At 43.1% G+C, this 27112-nt stretch overlaps 1 protein-coding gene across 6 annotated transcripts in view; it reads right to left on the bottom strand.

Annotated features, from left to right (window-relative positions):
- Positions 1-15101: 15101 nt before the first annotated feature.
- Positions 15102-27112, bottom strand: part of LOC111874503 (L-threonine 3-dehydrogenase, mitochondrial) — a 47915-nt gene continuing 35904 nt past the window's right edge. For all 6 annotated transcript variants that reach the window (XM_023870062.2, XM_023870063.2, XM_023870061.2 and 3 more), the window contains 2 exons: positions 17099-17365; positions 15102-15302 (listed from right to left, as the gene is read on the bottom strand). In XM_023870062.2, the coding sequence (XP_023725830.1) occupies positions 15178-15302; positions 17099-17365 (392 nt within the window). In that variant the 3' untranslated portion in view covers positions 15102-15177. The remainder of the gene's footprint in view (positions 15303-17098; positions 17366-27112) is intronic.

Raw genomic sequence — 27112 nt, 5'->3', positions numbered from 1 at the left:
TGGAGCAATTGGTGGAATGAAGATTGGCAAGGGAGACCGAAGTACTCAGAGAAAACCTGCCTCAGCGCCACCTTGTCCACCACAAATCCCACTTTGACCAGACACGGGATCGAACCCGGGTCGCCGTGGTGGAAAGCGCGTGTAAGTACATAGTAGTGAAATCTTGTTTAAAATATTATTTATCATGGTGAACTAATTTTCACTTGGTACCACAAAATCCGTCCCTCTTTTCCCTGTCTGGATTTCACACCCTCAGTTATGGGCCTGTAATCCAGAAATTACGGTCGACAGACTTACCGGAAACGGAACCTGTCCTTCCATGTACGAGGCTTTATCCGTTGTCACACGCTAACCGCCGACACGCTCAGACCGCGTGGGCGGTGACACACACCCAGCGCCCGGGTTATAGGACCGTCGTCTGGCAACAATGACTCCGTAGAGAAAACGTTGTAAAATCCATGAATAATTTGCGTAACAACTGGCAGGATGGCGTGATGAAGCTGAAATTATAGAGAACTTAAATCTACGCAAGATGGTTCCTTAGTCAAGGATTCTATATACGTACGTGTATTATGAGGTCTCCCTATAGTACATACTTGGTTGGCTTTATGCGTCTATATATATATATATGTTGTAGGAAATTGTGTACAAAAAAGTAAAGCTATCCCTGTAACAGGCTGTGGAGACCCATAGGTTTGTGAGACGTCGAGACTCCCACACTTTCAAGACAATCGGCTTATAGATAGCACTGAGGTTGTCAGCCTTACACGTCGGCCGCAGGAAGATTCCTGGTACTCATTTCTGCCGTAGGATGAGTCGACCCCAGGGTCATAATGTAGGTGGAAGGATTAGGTCAATTGCAAAATCCAGTGACCACGTCGGGAATCGAATCCGAAACCTCCAAGTTTTCAGCCTAGTGCCTTCACCATCTACGCTATGAATATAAAATGAAAGTATGAATTCAGACATCAACAGAATCAAGCTACTTAATCTACAAATTAACTTAACACACCCCACAGACACCCAGTTCTTACCAGTACCATTTGCAAATGACCACACAGAAAGCAACACGTAACGTTCCCACCTCATGACTCAAGGTACGCGGATTCAACCCCGGCGGAGGTCGTGGAATTTTTAAGGGCGGAAAAATTCAGGGAACGAGTCCTCCGGTAGGGACTTAAAGCCGTGGGTCCCGTGTCGTATATTTACGGCGCGCAAAAGATCCTCATGTCTCTAGGAGACCGCTGAGCAAAATTAGGCAACAATTTCCCGCCCAAGTAGTTTCCATCGACTCTGGTNTAATAATAATAATAATAATAATAATAATAATAATAATAAGAAGAAGAAGAAGAAGAAGAAACAGTAAAATCTGAGGATGTCACCGAGCAGGTTGGCACAGCGGTCAGGCTCCAGATTTGTCGGCCAGTACATGGGTTGTCCTGACTGAAGTTTTTCATGGGATACGCATTATCGTCCTTCCATTCAACGCCATAGCATCTTGCTTTTAACAAAGTCGTTAAATAACCAACCAGAAACACTAGGAGATGTGTAGATGTGTAGCTCCAGAATGCTGAAGCCTTTACAGAACACACTTCATAACCGAGGCATGATCTCTGGATTACACGCCAGAGCGGATTTCGGGGTCCGACAGTGCACAGAACTGAGTAACGGCTCCAGTGTCTGTACAGAAGCAGAGTTCGCCATTTTAGGAGTTCAATGTTGACTATACAGAAAGTGGCTAAGTCACTACCCATGGGTTATAATGAGGTCATGTTGTCTTATGTTTGTATTAATTTATTTTGTTTTTATTCGGGTTTAGCTGCGAATTAATGTCAGTTTCGTTTTCAAATTGACTACTTCTTGAATTGATACACTGCTGAATATTTGAGCAAACAGTTTGGCAAAACTGGGCACCTTCATCATTTGTCTGTTTATCGTCTTCTGTGGCTGATTTAGGATCGTCTAATGTTTTTGATAGTGTCTCTGGCTGGAAGCAGCTATTAAAGCTTCATTCCTACACGCCTCAACACACTAGCCACCCAATGCACTCCAATGGGTATTGACTTTTGTGCCCTCCTGTGTACTAGCTTAAGGAAGACCACTTAGTTACTGCGTAAGTACATCTATTTTGGGGGAGAACTACGAGCTGAGCGACATGAAGCTTTAACCTAGCGATTAATAACAACATGACTGTTGTACATGGCATTTTTGTTGAGCAATCAATATTACCCCATTAGCTAATTTCGGCGGCCGCTGGAAATCCAACGGTTTCTGTGTGCTTTAATTATTATTACATTTTTCCGAATATTTTTTCCCCCTTGGCACTACAGCCCCAGTGGGCCTAGGCCTACCTCCATGAACTTCTCCGTTCACTTCGGTTTTTCTAGATCTTACATATTCGGTAGGACTCCTTGGGCGGGTGATCAGCTCGTCGCAAGGTCTCTACCTGTACACAAACACAGAAAAACGCACACACACAAACTAAACAACCATGCCCTTAGTGGGATTCGAATCCACGATCCCGGTTTCCAACCGAGCGAAGACAGTACATGCCTTAGACCGCTCGGCTACCGTGACCGGCTTCCGAATATTAGTGGAAGAAATTTACAGCCGGCCGCCCTTTACCCCCAAAATATTCCAAGAATATTCCAGGTACTCATTTCTGTTAGAGACTGAGTCGACCCCAGGGCCATTGTGCGGATGGAAAGATTAGGTCAATTGAAAAAATACACCTGATCGGGATTATATTCCGCGACCTTCCGGCTTGTAGCATAAGGCCTCAACCAACTACGCCACCGCGTGTCCCCGGATATTTTATTATCCAGTAATTTATTTCAAAACCTGTGATTTCAATTACCTAGGTATTATCAACAAAGAAAATCAAGCAGTAGGCTGAATTGACAACGTGTGAATCTGTATGCTGATATTTTCTCTGCTGTGAGTGTTAAATTATAAACTCGTAAAAGAGTGTTCTGCTTTCATCAATTCTCCGAATAATTTGGTCAAAACCGTAAGGTTTCCTGCTTGTTTTCTAAAGTCATCATTTTGAATATTGAATACGACATAAACTAACTTTTGAATTATTGCAAATTTGGAGTTCGTCCATTGTCCGGAATTCTAAAAGAAGCTGGTGAACACAACATGATTGAGTGATTGAACTTATCTCTGTCTATGGGGCCCAATGAGTAGATGTGACCCCCCTCATCTGAGGAAGGAAACTTCCAGTTTCCGAAACGTTGTGTTCTCTGGTTTTTATTAACACAGGACGATGGACAAACCCCAAAACCCACTAATTCTGAGTGTTATACGCCATAATTAGAATATAATCGACTATTCAGACCGAGTTTTCAGTTGTTTTCCTTATTCGATGCAAGAGATTGCTGACATGTATTTTATATCAGGTCTCGACCTCCACTTTCCAAAGGATTTCCATCGCGTTATTCACTGTCCATCAATCGATGTTATATGCTACTGTGTCAGTGACGCGTCGATAGATGAACTACAAACACATGAATATATTCTAACTACTAAACCGTTTGTCTGTCGAAAGCTTCAGCACGAAAATAAGGAGTGTTAGATTCACGGAGTAGAACGCAAGGAAAATGCAGACATTTCAACATCTGCATGGTCCGAGTCTTGATAAACGGAAAATGCACTACACCGACAGCGAATTAACCGTAATATAATTGGTCTCATATTCGCCAATAACATCCAATCACGGAGATATTGTCACGTGTTATGTGAATATAGGCGGGTTTTGTGTTGACAACTGGATTTACTGGACACTTTCACAGCTCGTGTTTACGCTTCACGGATCACTGTCACACATAGATCAATGTTCTCAGTCACGTTGCTTGGTAGTGGCTACCGACGGAGGACGCTCCTCTGTTTCCGGGCTCACATCCTTACAGGGTTGGCTATCCTCTCACACCAACCTCATATTCTGACCTCTGGCTTTAGTCGGTACTTTCTGCAGCTGTTAGCTCCCGAGCTTGACTGACTTCCAGCTGCCAACCTCAATCTTCAAATGTCAATTCTCCACTGGTTCCCAAGTCAAAGTTATGTTGCTTCTTACGGTCAGTCGGTCAGTCTGTCTTGCTGTTAAGCACCAATCTGGTGTCCAAGATCACATTTGTGTTACTGTCAGAGAGTTGCGGGCTTGTTGATGTGGGCCGATCTCTCTGACGAGAGGACGGGTCTGTCGTTTAAAATTACTGCTGGCACTCACCAGTGAGGTCGCTCTCGTGTTCGAGTCTCATGGGGTTCATGACCTTATTTTGCTGTCACAAATTCGAGAATCCGCCAACCTACAAGGCCAGATCCCTGTATTTAGGTGACCCAGGAACAGGGTGGCCCATTTATACCCCCAGGCACTGGGTTCCCGTCCCATCGTCTCCCACGACTGGCAGGGCTACGGTGGAAGTATTCGAACCCGCCTCCAAAGTCAAAGTTATATTGCGATCGACAGTCAGTCGGCCAGTCTCTCTTGGAACAAAGCACCTATCTTGGGCTTAAGACCAGATCTTTATTTCTGTCAGACATTTTCAGGTTTGTTGATGGGGCTCTCTCTGACGAGATGACGCGTCAGTCTTTTACCAGAGCCACAGTCAGCAGTAATAAGTCTGTTGTCAGTGTGTACAATTTACATTTTATATATCATTAAATGTATATACGTATATATATACAGCATATACAAGGCCTCTTGTCAGTCCAGGCTCATTATAGCAGATCATATCCTATCGTTAGTAGTTCCTGCTACGACGAAAATCTAGACACTTGAACGGTCGTATGCTTGACCGCCGGTTTAAACCTCTTCTATTTCTTGTGTCGGGTTTTGCCTTATTCAATATTGCGAACATTTTCATTATCATGATTTTGTATGACTTCTGCTTGTTGCCTGCATAATTTTATTATATAGTCATATATGTACGAAGTTTGAACGTCATGTGCAAATCGCGGACCGGTGTGCGCCTTGGAAAATTGCCAATGGAGCGGAGAACTTTGTTTTGCAGGCACTGCAATTTCACTAGATGGGTGTCTGCCCAAACTCCCAGGCAGAGCAAGCGTGTCATAATATTTTAAGCCGCCTCCACACAGAACTGACTACTTATGTGGCCTCGGCGCGGACCGCATACAAACACCGCTTCCAAGAATTCCTCCATTGTTGCGTCCACACGTTATTCAGCGATGGCTGTAGTGTTTTTGTGTGTTTATGAATTTGTTACTTACGAATGACTGTTTATCTTCTTCATATTTCTAGCTAGCAGGCCTCATTTCACAACATTTTATTAATAAAAACGAGACAAAAATCAGAAAATACAGAACGGAAATGATTCCAGATGCCCTACTTCCTCTACAGATATCGCAGCGTGACTGTATCAGTCTCGCGCTTGCAGCTGTTTTCAGTGGATTTACACTTGAATGCAGTAGCTATATTTTATTGATACTAATGAGTTCAGATTTGTCAGTGAGGCAAAATGGTTTCACGACACCGAATGTTTATGTTCAGTAACTTTATCTACAATCATGATCATGCAGACGAGAGAAATGCGTGTCTTCATAAAGTTTAACGTGTACAGGGTGTGTCATAAACATTCAGCATTTAGTTAAGGATACATGAAAAACAGCCAAATACGGAAGACAGAATACGTTGTATTGATGGAAATCAGAAGATTTTTGTTAAGTTAATTATACTAATTTTCTTCGGAAGCCGGGATAGCGCAGTCGGTATAGCAACTGACTACGGGTTGGATGACCAAGATTTTAGAGTTCGAGTGCCAGTAGAGGCAAGTGTTTACAGTTCTCCACTACAACCACTGAGGCCCACGCAACCTTCTGTCCAATGTCTAGAAGGAGTTCGTTCCTCGGGGGCACAGCAGTCGGAGCGTGAAGCTGACCACTCACCTCCAACTGGTGCCGAAGTAAAAAAAAAAAACGTGGATCTATATATACACTCTCCCACAATTCTTCATTAGTTGACCACAAGGTTAACTTTACCTTACCTATACTTATCTTCGATTTTCGACGAAAAACAAACCAAGACAAAATATATAAACTAAATTTAAGATAGATAAAAATAGATGAAGCTATCCCTGCAACAGACCATGAAGGCCCATAGGGTTGTGAGACGTCGAGGCTCCCACATTTTCTTTAGACAATCGGCCCACAGACGGCTTTCAGGTTGTCAGCCTTAGCGCCGGCCGCCTTTTACCCTCCAGGAAGATTCCTGGTATTCATTTCTGTTAGAAGCTGAATCGACCCAGGGCCATAGTGAGACTGGAAGGATTAGGTCAATCGAAAAAAATCCACCTCGTCGTGACTCGAACCCGCTGCCTTCCGGCTTGAACCATAGTGCCTCAACCAACTACGGTACTATGTGCCCCAAATTTAAGATATCTTAAATATTAAGAATGGGGTTTTCTGCTTTGTACTGCAGCGCAATTCAGAAAATGTCCGACAATCAGGGGAGGCACATCGCCTCAATCTTCAACATCGAAGAGTAAACCAAGCAAGAATTCAGCAGAAGCAGGTGGCAAGCCTCACCTACTCTTCCACCATGAAGCTGGACGGTTATACTCTCACGATCCGGCCTTCAGGAATTGCGTAGTGGCGTGTCCTTGTCGTCTCTTGCGACGGTCATATTTCCCACTCTCATTTGTGCAACTGACGTGGCAGATGGGAGAGAACTTAGAGAAGGATTTACTGACACTATTACCAAGAAGTTCTGAAAAGAACTAATCGTCTATTTTCCTTTGATACGACGGCGGGCCGTATAGAAAACGTCACATCCAACAGCTCTTCGTTGCCCCAGGAACGTCTTCACCGAGTAGCCGCCTATTAACGGTAGGGGAATACACAGACCACAGACGCACAAGTCTAACAAGTCTTCAATTGTTGCGTGTATTCCTTACCGCGGGAATGTGTTCACGGAGCCGTTGCCTAGCAGTAGATACATAGACTGATGGGAAGGATTTATAAAGTACGCCGTTGGCATGGACTTAAGTGCCATGATAAATATAACAAGTTTCACAAATGCTGGTTCAGACATTCAGAAGTTAATTGGGTAATTCACAAGCACCCAGCATGAAAATCGAATAAGCACACGTCGATTTTTTTCTTCAACGTAAGGAAATTACTCTAGAAAAATGGTTATAATCTTGAGATGTAAAAACATGCATACATTCATACAAGCTTTCATATATAAATATGCTTACACACATACGTGTACAAATGCATATACGGGTATACTGTCACGTGGCAGGGGTTTGTGCGTGACTTATACACTGGTTCTGGATTTGATGATTGGATTTATTGACACCTTATACACGCCATTCGGAACCACAGACAATTTTAGCCCTATCGCTGATCTACATACTTTACAGTTCACCGTTACACACGCACTAGGGTTTTGAGTGTTCATTAGCCGTATCCTGGCAACGGATTTATAACAATGTCACTGTCACTTCAAATCATATATCAAGCTTTCTTTGCAGCGCCTTATTCCCTTCTTGCCATTATTCTGCAGCTGTCAAGTCAGTTCAATTCCTCTGCTCCCAAGCTCACATCCAGGCGGACTGGGATCTCGAAGCTCGACTCTTCAGTTCACTGAACGGCATCAGGTGAACTCTTCTTTATAACCATTTTGCATGGACCATGCAGAAAATACAGCCTCACTATTGTTTACAGAGCCGTTGTATAGCAACGGAAGTTACTCGATTGTTGCTTGCATATTCATTGCCGTGGGAATGTGTTTACCGAGTCGTTGCCTAGCAATGAACATCTATTCTGATTTCCATATTCCGATTTTCGGGCTTCATGTCATAATACATAGTACATGTATGCACAAATGTCCATACTTTCAGAATCGTGAACATGTAAAGTTGGTGAGCTCAAATAGAATTAAACCTCGGATGTACACATTTTTCCTAATGGATTTTGTGGTAATTTAGTAATTTACGGTTCAGTATGTGTAACTGAAAAACAGCGAAATGCAAATATGAAGGACATAGAAGAGACACGTCCTTAACAATATCTTTTCACGTCTATGCTATTAATAGAGCACAGCTCAGTCGGTTTAGCTACTGGTTAACGACTGGATGGCTGGAGAATTGCAGACTGGCTTCGGGGACCACTCAACCCCATTTCCAGTAGGTAACGAGGGTAAAACGACCGGGGCGTGAAGCTAACTACTCACCTTCAACTAGTGTCTAGGTCAAGAAAATACAGATCTATACATCTATTCCCCCATAAGCCTTCATGGCGTCCTGCGTAATTAATTATGCACAGGGGCAACTTTACCATATTACATTGTTCCTAGTTCCAGTCACGTGTCTCAGTTCAATAATGAGCCGTATAGCGCTGCTATGGGCTCGTATATCCTCTCGTGTTGGCTGTCCATTTTTTAATTCTCTGACGCCATCTTCCCTACCGCTCCGAACCTACTCGCCTCAATGTCGCATGTTTCCGGTACGTTTGTTCTGGAACAGGTTCCTGTTTCTTCTATCTGGGCCCACTCTGTCTCCGACGTCCATTAAAGGCACACGCCGAGTTCAGCTTCCATCTTGCCATATCGTGCAGTGTGAAGTTGGACATTACGTTTGAATGTTGCCGGCTGAGCCCTCGACGTGTAGGGCTGGTTGGTACTGAGATCAGAGCGTGCGATGAGATATTTAATTTGTAGGACCCGAGCTTCTCATAGCAGTGGTTACGAAGAGCTCTATCATCTGGGATGTAATGCAGTGTGAAGCTGTTCCTACAGCAGGCCGTGGAGGCCCATAGGTTTGTGAGACCTCGAGGCTACAACATTTTTTAGACAACCGGCTCACAGATAGCGGTGAGGTTGTCAGGCTTACTCGCCGGCCGACAGGCCACGTTATCCGAATGTTGGATGATCATCCTATTAAAAAATTGGTCCACGTAAAACTACATGGGTGTAGAAGAGGCAAAGACCAAAGCGGATGACTGGAATACAGAATGATGCTTAGAATGCTTATTGCGAGAGGATGATGACGAAGGGGGTTGGAGAGGAAGGAAATATATCTTGGAAACGGCCAGAACACAAACTTGGCTGTAGAACCATTAGTGGCGGTGGTGCTGGTAGTCTTTGTCTTTTAATATTTCGCCTACTTTTACACTAATAATAATTTTATTACATCAAAGTTTGTTGTTTTGTAAATGTCTGACTTAAATTTCATAATTGTAGCGTGATTATTTAATGTCTGTTGCAGATCTGAAGTGAAAATGGCGTGAACAAAGGAGATTTCACTGCAAAAGAGTGCCGAGCGGTGATGAAATATCTGTTCCTAGAAAGGAATTCTTATCAGTAAGTGTATCTCATTAATAAGTGATACTTTGGATCTGACGTTTCCACGACGTTAGTTTTGAAGAGTATTCTGGGATATAGCGCGCTGTAATTAGCTGAAAGTCAAAAAGACATTTAGGAGGAACGTATGGCATCCATCTTCAGGGTCGAATAAGCCGAGAAAGATAACAGCTTGAAAGCAGGTTGACAACTGCTTCCACGATAGAAGCGATATATTCACCGAAACGTCGGTCGATTTTCAACAGGCTACACAACAGGCTATAATTTGTCCCACTGTACTATTAATTCTTTTGAATGACCGAAGCCAGTTATCTTTCAGTTATGTTTGTTTTCCCATGACATTTCAACTTTCCGAAGCAGCTTTTCGTTGTCTGCTTTACATTTATTATTTATTCTACTCTTCCCCCGTGAGAACTACCTTGTATTGTGACGAAGTAGTAATTTCAAGTGGTTCTAGAAACTAACGAACGAAACATCAGAAGGTTTGATGTCAAATAATACGGTTGAAGGAAATTATCAACATGCAAATCAGGCTTGGTTTAATTTGATGGTGTGGCTTATTGAAATGTATCTCTGTACACAATAAAACCGTAATTATACTGCGTGATACTGCGGTAAGAATGCGCCATTAAGCTTTGCATGCGCTGGTTGCAGGAAGTACTGATCGGGCGGTGGATATATCTACCAATAGCAGTATCTTTGTCGCCAGCCGTCGCACATTAAAACGTTGCAAGTGTTTCTTCTAACTTGTATTTTGTATCTTTTTCAATGTTGGATGTTGAGGTGACATTATTAAAAATAACTGCAGTGCCAGCACACGGACCACTTTAGGTGGGTCCCTTTTTACCACGGCATGGCCCGTCCTCAGGTTACGGATGGAGAAGATGCCCTCCAGGTATGGGGGGTAACTGTGAACATATTCAATAAGCAGTAGCGGACAGTTGACAAGAGGTGGTCCTCCAGCACACGGAGCCCCTTACATAAGCGTTATCATGCTTCTTCCTTAGAGCTCTGAAACATTAATCTCCTGTTATAAGGAAGAACACGCTGTACAAATGCCTGAAAATCATGCGATAATGCAATTTATTGGACCTGAAAGAATGATAATGGTGCGCTACAGTACAGAAGACATCGTTTCGACAACCTGATCTATTTCTGTTATCATGTGCAAGGATGTGGGGAAGGTTCTCTCCAAAAGGCCATATTATGTACGAAATTTTTGCCATTTTATTCTGACGAGAAAAAGCGATTCAGTTCCAGAAATATTGTGTTTGGAAAGACACTCGAGGCAAGGGCGAACGTAATTATACATGTGTACACAAGTGTTTGAGTTCCTGGGGATGTTGTACAACTTCGGAATTTACATGACACTTAGTGTTTTCACGGCAATGGAATTGGAGAAATTGCGGTGGGCTTGACACGGAATGGGAACGTAAGAAATGCGCATATAATTTTGGTGGAAAATATTTCGCTTGAACAGCCACTTGAATGTTGTATAAAGAGAAGTTAAAATGATGTTTAGGCCGATTTTCAGGATATTTATTGATTCACCTAGATCACTACCGTGCCAAATCTCAGCCTTTGGGTACCAGCGATTTAGAACCTGCGGACTGCGTTACCAGACAGCTCGTCATTCGCCTATTTTCCAGAATTATCTTTTAATTTCGAGTAAAATGATGGCGAAACACATTCGGAGAGACAAACACACTAGCCTTCAGTATAAACTGCAGAAGTGGGAAATGCGGAGATGTCAGTGCAGAGAACAGACCTGCCTTACTCCTCCGTCCGCGAAATAGTACTCGGAATTTTCACTTGCACACAAACCTCCAAGTTCTGCTCCCAAAATTCAACAATGACACCAGGCAAAAACAAAAAAAAAAACACAGGAGTGGACCAACAGAGTCCAAATCCAGTTAACACAATTTCACTCTAGTAGAGGCAATTTGCTTATCCTCTCACCAGTTTTAGTGAGAAACGCATGCGAAATAGGCGCCAACACGCTGCTCAGCCGCCCAGATAAGAGTCTGTGCATATCAGATCAGGGCTTTGAACTCAAAACTCGCATTTCAGTCACGCTCCTGCAATTCGTGTAACAACCGCATGAGAGCGTTCTGTTCCTCAAGTTCAGCAACTTCATTACCAACCCCCTCGGTCTGACTAACAACGGGTAAGTCCTGCTGAAATGCTTCTTAAGTTCAAAATATGTAGATATAAATTAGAAATATTTCACAAGAGCTCTGTGGGCCTCGCGGCCTGCGGACCGTAGTTTTATATCCTGCGCTAGACTGATGCCGTTGTTCTGTTACCGAGTTTCACCACAGAGAAAGAAGATAATATAAAAGCTTATGAGATTTATTTCCACAAGACACATTGTTCAAGACTTGAAAACATTAGAACGAAAACTGACCTACCAAGTCTTTGGTCTAGTTTCGTACAGCCATTAAACTAGCAAGTGGACTGGATGCTTGAGCGCCCATCCTTAAATAAAATTAGGACAGAAACGTGATATCAATCTAGGAACCTGCTACGTCAACATACTACAGGATGCTACAACATTAAGAACATAAATCTGATGACGTAAGTGTGGACATAGTGTGTCCCTCCGAAATATCGGCATTAGGCCACAGAACTGAATGGGGAAACTTCCTAGACAAGACATGAACAAGGAGCCTACCAATCCTGGGACGTTCAGCGTATAACGTGCGAATGGGACAGAACATTTACTCGTTTACTCATAACTGCTTCTTCGTACTCGGGAGATCCCATGTTCGAATCTCTGAAATGAACTCAGCTATCCTGACTAACGATTCTGTGACATAACTCGGTGTCTGGATGCAAATAACGGATAATATGTATAACTATTCAGATTCGTTATTTACTAAACAACCAATCGTCCCACTGTACGACACAATTTGAATTATCTAAACCATTGTTAAAGCAAATCAGTAAGAGTGACTGTAGAACTGTAGACCCGAGTTGTGTGAATAAGGTGTCAATAAATCAAATTTTCCAATGCAAACCCCTATCTATATTTACCCCTACACGTGACAGTATTAATGAATTAAAACTACTGAACACTCTAATTTGAAAAGACAGTAACCTTCAACATATATAATTGTGGCGTATTTGATCAACGCGTTGCCAGACAACAGCTCGGTGAACACGATACGCGCACGCCAACAGTGGAGCAAGATAAGTTTTCCGTGTGTCTGGCAGCTGGCGCAGGAGTGGTGACGTCACATACCAACATTAAGTGGCCGTCACGTGACAAGTGTTCCCTGCGTAGCCGTCAGATAGTGTGTGTGCGGTGACGTCATACAGCAACAGTGGGTAGGGGTTACGTGATATGTGTTTACTGTTGGTCGATGTCCGTCCTTCGGCTATATAAGTGAGGAGTTCTGAGTTCTCGGTATGAGACAGCTACGGGAAGTTCGTGTTTGAAGAGGAGTTAACTTGTGAATTGAAGACTTTATGTGTGCTATACTGCAGTGGGATTGGGGGCGTGTAATTCAGTGAGACTGTCATAGTTCCTGCGTTTTAATTGTGGTAGCAGTAGAGGACCAGTGTGTGTATAAATCAGCGGTAGTGCTGTATTTAAGTGCAATTAAGGAGTGTTTGTAACCGAACTTGAACCCGTCATTTTCGTCGCGCGTAACACACTACATCATTTACAATAACCTGACATTTCATGTATCTACAGTGCAGAGCGATCTAAAACATTATAGCTGTGTTCAGCTGAACGTGACAAATTATTACGATCAGTTAAAATGATGAGTTGTGATCCAGAGCTTTACCTTATAAAACATCCTATTTACGTTACTCCATCACCTGTACTTGCAGAAGCTGCTCTGAACGGGTCTCACGCAGGCAGATACCTAAGCTTACGAGGCAGCCCTCTCCGAAAACTGGTTACATCCTACAAGTAAATGATGACCCAGAATTAAATCGTTAGAACCACATGCACAAGGTTCTACCAAAAAGTTCCCGAAATTCGTCGGCCTACGCTTAATCACTTACAGAAAATTTATTGGCCTCCATTTCCTTCGCAGTAGCCCCTTCGTTAATACATCAATCCCAGAGGAACCACTGTTGGAAGTCATTTTGCGTCAGCGTCTTCATCACGTCCTGCAATTCGGCCTGGATCTCTTCAATTATCTCAAAATGTTGTCCCTCGAACTTCAATTTCATTTTCGGAAATAGGAAAGAAATCACAGGAGCGAGGTCTGGTGACTAGGAAGGATGGTGGATGACATTTTCGATGAAGTCATACAAATAGTGACGTGTGGATGGGCGCAGAGCCACTTGACTGGACGTTTACAGGACTTTTCCCCTCATCCAACTCAGAACAACGCAACAGAGTATTCCATTTAAGGTCTGTCCTGGCGGAACAAATTCCTTATACAGAATGCCTTCAGTGTCAAGAAAACAAATCAATATTGATTTAATATTGTTTCGTTCTTGTGTTCTCTTGTGTCTCGCTGAATTTGGCGTCTTCAACTGAGATGACTGCTGCTTCGTCTGAGGGTCGTATCCTTGAACCCAAGATTCATCACCAGTACACTACAGCCACATAGCAGAGCTCAGAAACTAGTACAATTTCGATTACTTCAGAGAATATTGGACATTATTAATATTGTGACATATCCGCTCAAAGCCAGAATTGTAGGTACAGAAGAAAGGGCTATTGCTAGTCAATGGCTCTGTAAACATGTTTCCATGGAAACCAAAGCAGGTTACAGCAGCAAGAGGTAGACTCACAACAATTTACGTGTATCTACAGTGTGCTTAACACGTCAAAACACAGTGCTTACTACATGTAACACCTGGGTTAACATTAAAAAAAAATCCCTATACAATGCGTTTATGTTCTGTATGATTCTCAGAATAAGCAGCGATTATTTCCCCAAGCAACTGGTCTTTAAGCGGAGAAGCCAGATAATTTGCTAAGAACTTAAATATAAGCAATTTAAGAACATTTCTATGGATCTCGCAAGAAGTTACGGTCTGTACTTGATACACAGAAGTCTCCCCACTTAAGAGCAATTTCAAATTTATGTATTCATATCTCTAATACCTCTTTCTTTTTTATTTGTGGTTTTACTCCAAAAGCATTTGGCCGGGTTTCACACGGCTGGCCAGCCTATCTGGCAGATAAATAAGCAAATATCAAGCGGATATTCCCTGCTTAGCTTACACTTCCACCTTGAAGATGGAGACAGAACAGGCAGTATCTACAAGTATTACATTTATTGCACTCTGGAACCTTGTCGTGCTAGACAGCAAACTCCACCAGCTGGAAATAGAGTTGTGTTAACAGGATTGTAATAAATATTATGTATGGTGACTTTAAGAAGTGGTTGCAACAGTTCATGAATAGAGTCAATACGTTCCTCCAAAACGTCTACTACCTTCTATTAAAATACGCGGAGTCACATACCAGGAGATAGCACCCTTCACAATCACCCCCGAGAGTACCTAAAAATTCACAAAAACGTCATAAAAATTCCACAGCAGTGCCATCACTTGACATATTTGTACACACAAAATAAACGCAATTGGAAACAAACCTGTAATCATTGTTCGGATATGTTCATAGCAGGCACAGAGAAACCTGCCTCTTTGGTTCAGCGGTTTACTGCATAGATAGGGATTCCCCCATACGTCTTCATGGCGTAGCGCTTAATCAGTTAAGCACAGGGACAACTTTACCTTTACTTTAGGGATAAGAAAAGGTTTTATTTATATTTCTCCATATACAGTAAGTAAGTTCACTTACGTGTTAATCTTCCATTAAGATATTCATAAACCACAGTTCACTTACTGGAAGACATTTAAATTTCAGGCTGTGTTTAAAGTCAGTTGTACTGCCGCCTAATATCATCAATCATTGCTGTCACCATCTTGTCAATGTCGTATTTATGGTGCCAAGACCAGTCCTCTCTTGCGGCGCTGTCGTCGAACACTTGTGGCCACGAATCCGCTGCCAACAGACAGATCACCGACTGATGTGAGGTAAAACATGCCGTACTCCGTCTGCGTTTTTTAATATACTCTTTAAATCTCGTAAGCAGAAGGCTTACACAAAAGCTGTAATAGAGGCTAGTAAGGAAGTTGACCTAAAGCAAGCATAGAAAAAAATGAAGCATGTTTTGGTGTAATTTCAAAAGAATGAATGACAGAAGCATAAGATGAATGTCATTTGAAAATGACAAAAATATTTCTCAATGGCAGTAACAAATAAAATTCGATTAATTACGAAATTAAGGCAGATGAAATTTGGGGAATTCTTCCTACAGCTCCATTTAAAATCACTTGTCTTATTGCCTCCTATCTCAACAAATAAACTGTAATTTTCCTTGTAGTGTTCTGTGTGTGAAACTTGGTTTCTCACGTTAAGGGAAGAACGTAAACTAAGGACACTTGAGAATAGGGTGATAAGGAGAATATTTAAATTTTGGAGGGATGGGGTAAGAAGAAGCATAACGAGGGACCCATAACTTGTACTCCTCCTCAAATATTATTAAAATGATGAAGCCGAAAAGGATGAGGTAGGCAGGGTATGTAGCAAGCATGGGAGAGGTGAGTGCGTACAGATTTTCTGTAGAAAAGTCTGAAGGTAAGAGACAATCAGTGAGACTGGAAGATGATATTAAAATTGATCTTAGAGAAATATGATGGGAGGTGTGGATTGGATTTATCTGGCTCAGGACAGGACAAGTGATGGATTGCTTAATTTGTGGCCTTTCGGTTATGACAACCCATAAGACCAAAGTCTGATGAAAGATTACATGGCTTATGTGGACGCCGGCAAGTTTTCTTTTCGAAGTTTAGGGGCTACTTTTCCAATAGTGTTAAACCAGAGAATTTGCTTACTAACTCACTTTCAAGATGTTTAAGATTATTCAGATTATAAGAATATTCTTTTAACATTATTTTAGTTTTTAGTAATGATATGTGGCATAATTCCTTACTTTTTAACTTTTGATTTTTCAGTAACCTCAAGGGGAGAAAGGAAAAAACTATAATCCTGTACATTAAGTTAATGATTTGGCCGCGCCATGGCTCGAGCGGTTAGTAGCTAGCTTCACGCCCCGGTGGCACGGGTTCGATCTCGGATCTAGTCAAGTGGGATTTGTGGTGGACAAAGGGATTCTGGGGTAGGTTTTCTCCGAGTTTCCACTGACAATCTTCATTCCACCAATTGCTCCACAATCACCCTCACCTATCATCTGGAGCTGGTACAATAGGCCAGAAGTGGCCGCAATACAAGAGACTTAGTCCCACCCCACTAGCAATAAAAAAGTTTATGATTTCCTGGGACGCAGATATTAAGATCACGCTCTTATTGAACGTGTTGCCGCGTAGTCAGGAAGATGGGTAGGAACTTTTCGAAGTTCAGGGTACAAGAACTCACGCCTAAATTGAAGACTGAGGCAGGAGGCCATCAAACTACACCTCGTCATATCCCAGAAGCCCATTGTCCCATTCCTACACTGTACATGACATGATGATGATAATGATGGTTGACCTACCGGTTTACGGACATTATCCATCTTCATGTTTTTATCTGAAACACAGTCTAGCTCTATCGATTGGGCCAAATTCAGTAGGTTTTACCTGAAGACGGAGACAAAATCCAGTTCTCCGAAAGGTTGTGTTTTGAAATATAGACAGGACAGATTTTAGATAAAAAGACAGGACGATGGATAATGTCCAGAAACAGAATATTTGTAATAATGCGCCATCGTCACAAACTTTTAGATCTTATGTACTGACCTATCTGCTGGCGACTGTCTGGGCGATAGGTGACCTTGATTTCAGGAACGTATTTCGCGATGGTGGCAGCCAACTCTTCCGGGGTGAAGCTCATGGCCGTGACGTTGTACACCCGCCTCTTTAGCTTTGCGGCTGGTGTCACCATGTACTCCCAGAGGGCTCTGAGGCAGTCCTTGATGTACATCATGGGCAAGCGTGTGTCCGGCCGTAGATAACACTCGAACCTTCCAGTGCGCAGAACGTCATGGAAGATGGCGACAGCGTAGTCTGAACAAGAAGGTTTTCTCAGCTTACAAATGCCTTCTTTGGGATTTTGTACACGGCATTGGCTTAATGTATTGCAGTTTGAAATATACATGCGAATTCCCTTTATTATGTTGCATACGTACGAAGATTAGGTTAAGTAGGAAGTTCGCGGAATTCCAGAGAGTTGGTAGACTTCTGTCTTCTGGGATATAACGCCGTATAGTTCGTTAAAAGTCAGCAGACGTGTCGGAGGATCATATCGTCTAAGTCTTCAGAGTCTATAATCGTTTGCCTACCCGTTTGACTACGTCTTTTTATAATCGACGTCTAGCCCTTACGTCGAGCGTCACGCTTATTACAGTCCTTATTGTTTGGTGCCCCTGGATGGAAGCGCCACGTTCTAACTGCCCCCCACCGTTGGTCTACGTTGGTCTTCGGCCGCTGGCTGCTGGACTGCTACGGGCGACGGCGGCTACAGCTGGCTTTACCCTGCTTCACTTATCCTACTTTCACACCTCTGATCTTTTCGGGGAAGGGTTTGATTTGGGCGCCAGTAAACTGCTACGTTCAGTTTACAGATTTATGGGAGGTGTGAAGGATGGATAGGGGGGTAGCTGTCATGGGTAGCTAGTTCTGCCGGTAGAGCTGAGATTCGGTCCTCAGGCCGTTTGGCAGGGCCTCGCTCGGGAAGGGAAGTGCGAACTCCTGTTACTACACACACATACACACTTTGTTGCACCAGACACTTTATTAAACTCTTGTCCATAGTGGACCCCACTAACGCACTACATTCAACTTGTGTCCGCTGGGTGTGCTATCTTAAATCTGACTCCTTCCAATGACTTCTCTTTTAGAATTTGCGTTCGGATCGTTTGAGACTGGAATACGACTTCTTTTAGGATTTGCGTGCGAAGGGTTCGCGATATTGAGTAAGACTCCTCCAGAATGCCTTCTCCTTGAAACTCTCGGAGCCGCCTCGTTCCACAAGTCATCTCCAGAAATTACGAGGATTGGTCATTTTCAAAAAATAGGAGTACACTAATTAAGTATTTCCCCAATCCGTTTAGGGATTACAGGGAATTTAGGCGCTAAAACTTAACGTAAAACCTGTCAGTAGTTTGACAAATGTTACGCTTGGCTTGGGTTTGGGAGACCATCCATCTTTTGAGTTATGGGTTCAAAACTGTCACTTATTGTGTTCTCCAAGGATACAGACAAGTAAAATTTCATGTGACATTCTAAAGAACCAAGCTTCGAGGGGTCTTTCTCTTTCGTTCAGCATCTGCCTTGACCAGTCATTTTCTTTTTGATTGTCTTTTTCATTGGAGAGTTTGGGCTAAAACTCTTCTTGAGGGGAAGAAATAGCCTACGTGCCGCTCGCCCATTTGCGGTATGTTACAAGTAGACCTAACCAAACATGTTAATTTACCGGGATCCAAACATTCTACCAAATTAAATCGAGCTGGGGTAGGCAGATGGGTTACACACTCCCAAGCGAATATGGTTGCTGACATGGAATAGAATGATTCCATATTCGTTTGTAGCCGGTAATGAACTTCTTAGTATTCTAATAAACAACATTAATCCTTGGACCTGCTTGCTCTCTCTTTCTTTCTCTCTCTCTCTCTTATTCTTCTACTTACTTACTGAACTAAATCCTTAAATACTGCTGCCACTCCTAGGTGCTAAGGCTACATAGAAATTTATTAGCTATAAAAGAACTATGATTAGTTCAATCATTTTCCTTTTGTGTCTTTTCATTCAGTTTGATCTGTGGCCTTGCCACCCGATATCACAGCTTCTCTTCTTTGTTTCCACTGCACTTCACAATTCTTGAGGTTAATCACACCCACTGGGTTCTGGCTAGTTGTTGCCAGTTTAGTTAACTTTAGGCCTCCTGTTTATGTTTCGTCTCACTTTTCCCTCACTTTCTCTTTCTTTCCTTTCCTAAGAGAATGACCTTACAATATACGATGGTTTACCCAAAAGAAACCGAACTAATTTTTTGTGGGCAGAGCTTTTGTAGTACCGCGTTTTGCCGCTGTGAGCCCATAGAGCTAACATTCCTGAGTCGATAAGCCGATTACCGTTGCTTCAGAAGGTAAGGACTAGTTTCGGCAGAGTTTATAGTGACAACTGTTTCGTGTGATCGTCGTTTTTGCAATGGCTGATTTTCATGAACAGCGTGCGGCGGTGAAATTCTGCTTTTTGCTCGGGAAAAGTGGAACAGAAACTCTTGAAATGTTAAAAACGGCGTCCAAGGACGATGCTATGGGGAAAACTCAAGTGTTTAAGTGGTTTTCCCGTTTCAAAAATGGTGAAATGTCAATTGATGACAAACCTCGTTTTGGTCGTCCTTCCACGGCCCGAACACATGAAAATGTTGAAAAAATTCGTGAAATCATCAAGGAAGATCGACGACGGACCATTGAAGAAATTGTGGAGCTGTCGGGAGTGACTTGGAGCTCAGCGGCCAGATTTGTGGCAGTCGGGTGACTGGTTTTTCCATCATGACAATGCCCCTGCTCACACAGCCCTGTCTGTACGACAATTCTTGACCAAAAATGGTATGACCCCTGTTCCTCACCCTCCATACTCACCCGACCTTGCCCCGTGCGACTATTTTTTGTTTCCTCGAATGAAAAGAGACATGAAAGGAAAGCGTTTTGCTGATGTTGCTGAGGTGAAGGAAAAAAACGACGGAGGCGCTGTCAAGCATCTCAAAAGATGAATTTAGACAATGTTTTGAAAAATGGAATAAAAGACTAGACAAGTGTATTAGTGTAAGTGGAGGGTACTTTGAAGGGGACTGAAGGTTTGTGCTTAAAATTTGAATAAATAAGTTTAAAAAAAAAAAGTTCGGTTTCTTTTTGGTACCCCCTCGTAGTATTAGGTTCATGTGGTATAAACTTCAATACAAGCATCCCCTTTACAGAGTAAAATAGTCTTGTTTTCCCTCTCACTCACTCACTCTTCCACGCACCCTGAAACAATTTTGTGTCAAAGTTTTCTTTTTGCCAATAACTAGTACTCCCCTCTAGTCATAATAGTTCGGAATTGGTTCAGCTAATTACTACCAAAATTAGCAAAGTCCTTGTAACTTTTCGATATTGGTTAAGTTAGTCCCCGTTATGACATTATTTTTTTGAACTACAGCCCCAGGGAGCCTAGGCCTGCCTCCATGAAATTGCTATGACAATATACCTTCTAACTTTTATCATTTTGCCTGTTATTCGGGTTTCATTGAGTTTCTTGCAAATAAGGTTTCAAATGTCTGATGTTAAAGATTCCCCTAATTTTACCCACTGGGGTCGCCAATTCGTAAATGGAGGGGTTAACCTTTCGATGGATGAGGTAAGGTCCCTCGTAGGGCCTCTGAAATTTGCTAGTAGTGCCTTGAGCCGCATCCGAGGCGTGCTGACACTTGACTAGGACTAGGTCCTGTAGGGTCGGTTTCCATTTCGTCCTACCTGTTTTCCGTCGTCCGTTCCGCCTGTCAGCCCTTGATTTCATACGGGCCTATGCTTTAAGTATTTTATCTGCTAAGGCCTCCTCTTTAACCGACTGTTCCTCTTCCTTCTTCAGGATTTTCCGAAAAAGATCGTGTCTGGGACTCTGGCTTATTAATTCTATGGGAGCGTACCCCGTAGATTAGCTTACTGAGGAATTCAACCAATTTTCAATGAAAGGGAAGAGCTCTGGCCATTTCTTATGCGTCTCGTGGCAGTAAATTCTGAAGTATTTTCCCAATTCACGCATAACGCACTCGGTGGGATTATTCTCTGGGTGTCGAATAGGTGAGTATTTACATTGTATGCCCAAGTCAGCTAGCGCTTTCTGCCATGCTGGACTCGCAAATTGCGATCCGTGATCTGACAGTATCACCTCAGGTTTAATTACACTTTGGAAATAGTGTTCCCTGAGTTTCTTGAGACAACTCATAGTAGTGGCTGCCTTTAGCGTGTAAAGGGTGACATGTTTAGAAAAGAATTCCAGGCATACCAACAAATATTTTACTCCACCACGGCCTGTGGGGAGTGGCCCATAGAGGTCCACGGTCAGTAACTCTCCCGGCCTTGTTGGTGAACGAGATATCCTTTCAATCTCGTACGCCCTGTTAGGATGCTTAACGGGCTGACATACGTCGCAGTGTGCCATAAACTTCCGCACCTTCCTCCCCAAGGATTTTAGGTGGAATGTTTGAGCTATTTGTAGCATACATTTATCGGTACCTTGATGCACCAATAAAGTCTGTACATAACGAATCACTCGCTGCTCTAACTGGCTAGGGAGCATAGCCCTCCAGTGTGGATGTGTCCTGTCGTTTTTGCAGTACAGGATTTTGTCTCTAACCACGTACCTTCCCTCTAGCTTTGTTGGGTTATTCTCCAATTCTTCCCTTATCTTCCTTAATGTACGGTCACAAAGTTGGTGCTGCGACAGATTACCTAACTCTTTCATAAGTGTCCGGTCGGTACCCATATCTACCGTTGCCACGAATAACTCTCTAGGTTTCATCACTAGGTCGCGGCTTTCCTGGCTTAACCCTATGGGGTTGCGGCTCAGCGCGTCTGCAAAAATTTATCGGTGCCCTTAATATGAACTGCTTTTAAGTCATACTCTTGCAATTGCATTACCCAGCGCGTGACTCGGCCAGATGTCAAATTACACCGCTTCAGAAATATCAATGCTTTATTGTCAGAATAAACTGTGATGGAGTGACCTATCACGTAAATCATGAATTTCTGAATAGCGTAAACCACAGCGAGCAGCTCCTGTTCACAGGTGGAGTACCTCCGTTCTACGGAACTCAACACCCTGGAAACGGTTGAAACAATCAAAATTTCACCTGAGTCGCTCTCCTGGGTCAGGATCGAGCTGATCTCCAATTTACTGGCGTCGGTGTAAATTGTATAGGGCGCATCTTCTCGTGGGTGTACTAAATGAGTGCTGCGCGTAAAACTTTGGCGCAGGCGCAGGAATGCCTCCTGTGCTTCTTCGTTCCACACCCACTTCGCGCCTTGCTTCAGTAGAGGCGTTAAAAGTGCCACGTAATTTGCATAGCCTATGATAAATCTGCTATGAAAATTACATGTTCCAAGAAATTGCCGCTATTGCTTACTGTTCCTTGGTGCTGGATAACTTAGAATGGCTTGTACCCTATCTTGATCAGCTGATACACCGGGACTATTAATTCTGTACCCCAAGAATTTAACTTCGTCTTTGCAGTAGCGACACCTAATGGCATTAATAGTGAAACCTGCTTTCGTAAGCTTACCGAGTACGATATCTAGGTGCCTTAGATGATCGTCGAATGTCTGTGAATAAATTAAGACGTCGTCGATGTAGAACACCACATTGTCAAGGTTACCTCCACCCAGTGCTAATTTGATCGCGCGTATAAACGCGGGAAGGGAATTCCTAAATCCGTAAGGTACTCTTTTGAGCTGGTATACCTTTGAGTCAAATAAAAATGACTCCTGTCATCAGTTTTCCGAATGGTTACCGGAGTTGTTAGTCTGCGTCTGTCCCTGTCGTCCTGTGAATGGGGTCACATTCGAGTTAAGGGGGTCGGAGCTTCCACCCTGAGATTCTCTATTCCTGTCTCTCTTGTAATTGTGGTAATTATTGTTATGTCTCCGGTTGCCGTTATAACCCTTTCGGGATCGTGAAAAGTGGACTTGTCCGACCTGGTTTTGGGTTTGACCCCTGTTGTCATTTCTGGCTTCTTGATTACCTGGTCTTGTGTCGTGGTGGTTCTGGGATTAGGGCTGGTTTTGGGACCTCTGGAAACCTTCCTCGGACTCCATAAGTTCCACCCGTTTTAGTAAATCCAGGGTTTCCTCGACAGTGCGGAGCTGGGCAGCCAACATAATCCTTTGCACTGCCATCGGAAAATGGTGGCGTAGAGCTTCCACTATTTCCGAGTCGCTAGGCCTTGGATCCAAATAAGTGGCTATGGTAGCATACTTCAAAAAGTGCCCCGACAATGACAAGTTTGACTGCCTATTGTACTTTTCTTGGTACAAGCTACATCTAATTAAATTCTGACGAGCTGGTGACCACCAATAACCCAAAAATGCCACTTTCAATGACTGATAATCGGTCAGATTCCTGCTATCTGCCCCTATCCACTGTTTACCCATCTGCCCGACTACGGATCTGCAGGCAACGGCTAAATATAAAGTCTGCGGCAATTTTTTTAATTCAAAAAAATCCTCCAAACACCGGAGATGAAATACCGGGTTTGTGTCCATGGCGTCGTGAAACAGAGGTAACGGAAGTTCAGCGCTACTTAAGAAACTTGACACAGCTACTTGTTCCGTGGGCCCATTCACACTACATACATTCATGCCACTATTAGTAACTGCGTTACAGTGAGTCGACTGGCAAGAACAACTACTGTTCCCACTAGTCATCCCATTGTTACCACTAGTGTCTACTTGAACTTGGGATTGGTCATTCTGACGCACGTCGGAAGCAGAAGTTGTGCCGTGGCCCATTTCAAGCACATCGGTTGCCAAATGCTGCCTATTCGACAGTCCGTGAAATTTGCCTTCTAAGGTTATTATCTTTTCGTTAATCTTATCAAGTTTGCGATCCACCTCGGATTTCTCCCGGGTGAACGCTTTGGCAATTTCCTCTAGTCTCTCCTTCTGGCGTGTGACTCTGCTGTCAACCTCTTGCCCTAAGTTGGCCAAGCTGGCGTCTACCTCGGACCTGTGTGCTACAATCTGGTCCGACAACTAGTTAATCACCAGTTGAGTGTTAGTACTGGCGTGCTCTAACCTGGTCTCGAAGTCAGTACTAATGCCTATCACCTGCTTTTTCACCCCTACTAATTCCAATTCGGTCTCTTTTTGCATCTTAGAAACTAGGCTGGTTACTCGCCGGGCTTCTGCGTCTAACTGTGCCTTAAGTTCTCGCCTAGCCTCCTGGTTTTGCCTCTCAAATTGTTGGATTAGTTTTTCACTTTCCGCTTTGAGATCTGCACGGACACTGCCTATGTCTGCCCTAACGGTTTCTTGATGCTTGTTAAGATCGGCCCTAATTGACTCCTGATACTGTGTATTGCTTTGCTGGATCGCGGTCATGAATCCAGCCAGCATTTGTTTAAGCTCGTCCGCGGCCCCTGGAGTGTGAGGCTGGGGACTTGTTTCCCTGACTTGATGCTCTACAGTTAACATATCTGGTTGGGATACTGACTCTGAAACTAACACTGACTCCTGTGGTGAGCTGAGCGAGTGTCCTACCTCGCCTAGATTGCGTAAGATCTCTGACGGCTCTCTGCAGTTTGCACTGGCACTCTCCCCAGTAATTTCTGGTCCTCCTGCTGTCCCTCTACTGTGAGGTTACGAACTGATCCGCTCGCCTTTTTCACTTTTGGACACTAACCTGTTAGTCGTATGTCACGGCGACCTTCGTTGGGTGACTGTAGCTGTGGATCTTGTAGCTCGTAGTTAGGGCCGTCCTAACCCTTCGTAGTAGGTTGAGCTGTTACGGTGTCCCTGGTGTTTGGTGTTGGTTGTTGGCGAAGTTAAGCATGGTGTGTGGGGCTCCTCTCCTCCTTATTCTTCCTTTGCTGAGATATCGAGCCCCACGTTGGGCGTCATCTTCTTTATAATCGTTCGCCTACCCGTTTGACTACGTCTTTTTATAATCTTTTTATAATATTGAGTAAGACTCCTCCAGAATGCCGTCTCCTCGAAACTCTCGGAGCCGCCTCGGTCCATAAGTCATCTCCCGAAATTACGAGGACTGGTCATTTTCAAAAAAATGGGAGTACACTAATTAAGTATTTCCCCAATCCGTTTAGGGATTACAGGGAATTTAGGCGCTAAAACTTAACGTAAAACCTGTCAGTAGTTTGACAAATGTTACGCTTGGCTTGGGGTTGGGAGACCATCCATCTTTTGAGTTATGGGTTCAAAACTGTCACATATTGTGTTCTCAAAGGATACAGACAAGTAAAATTTCATGCGACTTTCTAAAGAACCAAGCTGCGAGGGGTCTTTCTCTTTCGTTCCGCATCTGCCTTGACCAGTCGTTTTCTTTTCGATTGTCTTTTCCATTGGAGAGTTTGGGCTAAAACTCCTTCTTGAGGGGAAGAAATAGCCTACGTGCCGCTCGTCCATTTGCGGTATATTACAAGTAGACCTAACGGAACATGTTAATTTACCCGGATCCAACATTCTACCAAATAAAATCGAGCTGAGGTAGGCAGATCGGTTACAAGTCGAAGGATAAGTCAATAAGCCAGAAATAAAGCACAGTGAAGCAGGTAGTAAGAAGAGCTATGTAGTTTGGTATGGTACCAGCTTTTCGGAGGAACCGTCCGACTCCCATATACAGGAGAGAAGAGGAAAAATATTTTTATACTGAAAGGAGGGAGCGTGTTCTTTTCAAGTTACGTTACTTTAGATGAAGTTACCTTAAGCCACATTAGTTAAATTGTGTTAAGTAAATTAGGTTATATCACGTTAGTTCTGGTTAGGTTAGTTCAAGTTACGTAAGTTTAGGTTAAATCTAGTTAAGTTTGGTTACTTCAGGTTAGCTCAGTTTAGGACAAGGTCCGTCATATCATTTACTTACTTACTTACTTACTAGGCCGCGCCATAGCTCAAGTGGTTCGTCGCTGGCTTCCCATCGCGCCGGCCCGGATTCGATCCTGGTTCTGGTCAAGTTTGATTTGTGGTGGACAATGTGGCGCTGGGGCAGGCTTTCTCCGAGTACTTCGGTTTCCCCTGCCAGTCCTCTTCCAGCAATTGCTCCACAACCATCCTCACCTATCATCTGAGGCTGGTACAATAGGCCAGAAATGGCCTCAGTACAAGGGACTTAGTCCCACCCCACTATCAATAAAAAAATACTTACCCACAGTGCTGGGCCCTTGTGGAAGTGTCGCTAATTCTGCAGCTACTCAAGAATTTCCAAGTATTTTATGGAAACCGAAGGTTCATTACCGTGTTCACAAGAGCCCTCCTATAGTCTCTGTCCTCAGCCAGCTCGATCCAGTTCATACTACCCCATGTTATCATTCTAAGATCCATGTTAATATTGTTACAACTTCTTTATTAACCGTCACAACACAACAAGCATCAAGGTCAGTGCCCAGCTACGGCTCTGCTACATGTTTCGGCTATCAATAGCCATCATCAGGCAAATACATGTTGAACATATATACACCACTGAACTGTAGTACTATTAAACTGGATACAATACTATTAAACATATAAAACAATTGATGTAAAAAATAAAATAAATCGGGTTATATATATATATGAAACCATAAGTTATAGTATAAAACAAGAATAAAATTTTAATTGATGTTTTAATACATCGAATCAGTCGTTGGTTTTTTATTTTCGGACGTTCCCATGGAAAAATTGGAATATTCTATATATTTTTTTCTTTTTGTATATAAGATTTTATAGGAGGCTCGTGATGTAGATGTAGTAAATTAATGTTAATTGTTTAGTTAGTGCCTCATCTCACAAAGTACTGTCCGTACTCTAGGGAATGTAAACAACGACTGAGTATATAACTGAGCCGTTGTTTACCTTCCATAGAGTACGGACAACCCATTGTTCAATTGCCTATACCTGAAGCAATTTCGGCTGCCTTCCTGAGAGTGTAAAATGTTTTGAAACCCAGGGACTTCCTCTGCAAGAATCTACGGGACGTAAGTGAAAATCTTAGCGCTATGAAAGGGGAAGCTGATGAAAGTGTGTCCACAAGTTGCAGGAGCCGTTAAAAAGAAACCCTGGA

Source organism: Cryptotermes secundus, unplaced genomic scaffold (assembly GCF_002891405.2).
Source record: "Cryptotermes secundus unplaced genomic scaffold, Csec_1.0 scaffold561, whole genome shotgun sequence".
Taxonomy (NCBI): domain Eukaryota; kingdom Metazoa; phylum Arthropoda; class Insecta; order Blattodea; family Kalotermitidae; genus Cryptotermes; species Cryptotermes secundus.
The sequence above is the reverse complement of the archived record's forward strand: the minus strand, read 5'-3'. Positions and strand labels throughout refer to the sequence as shown.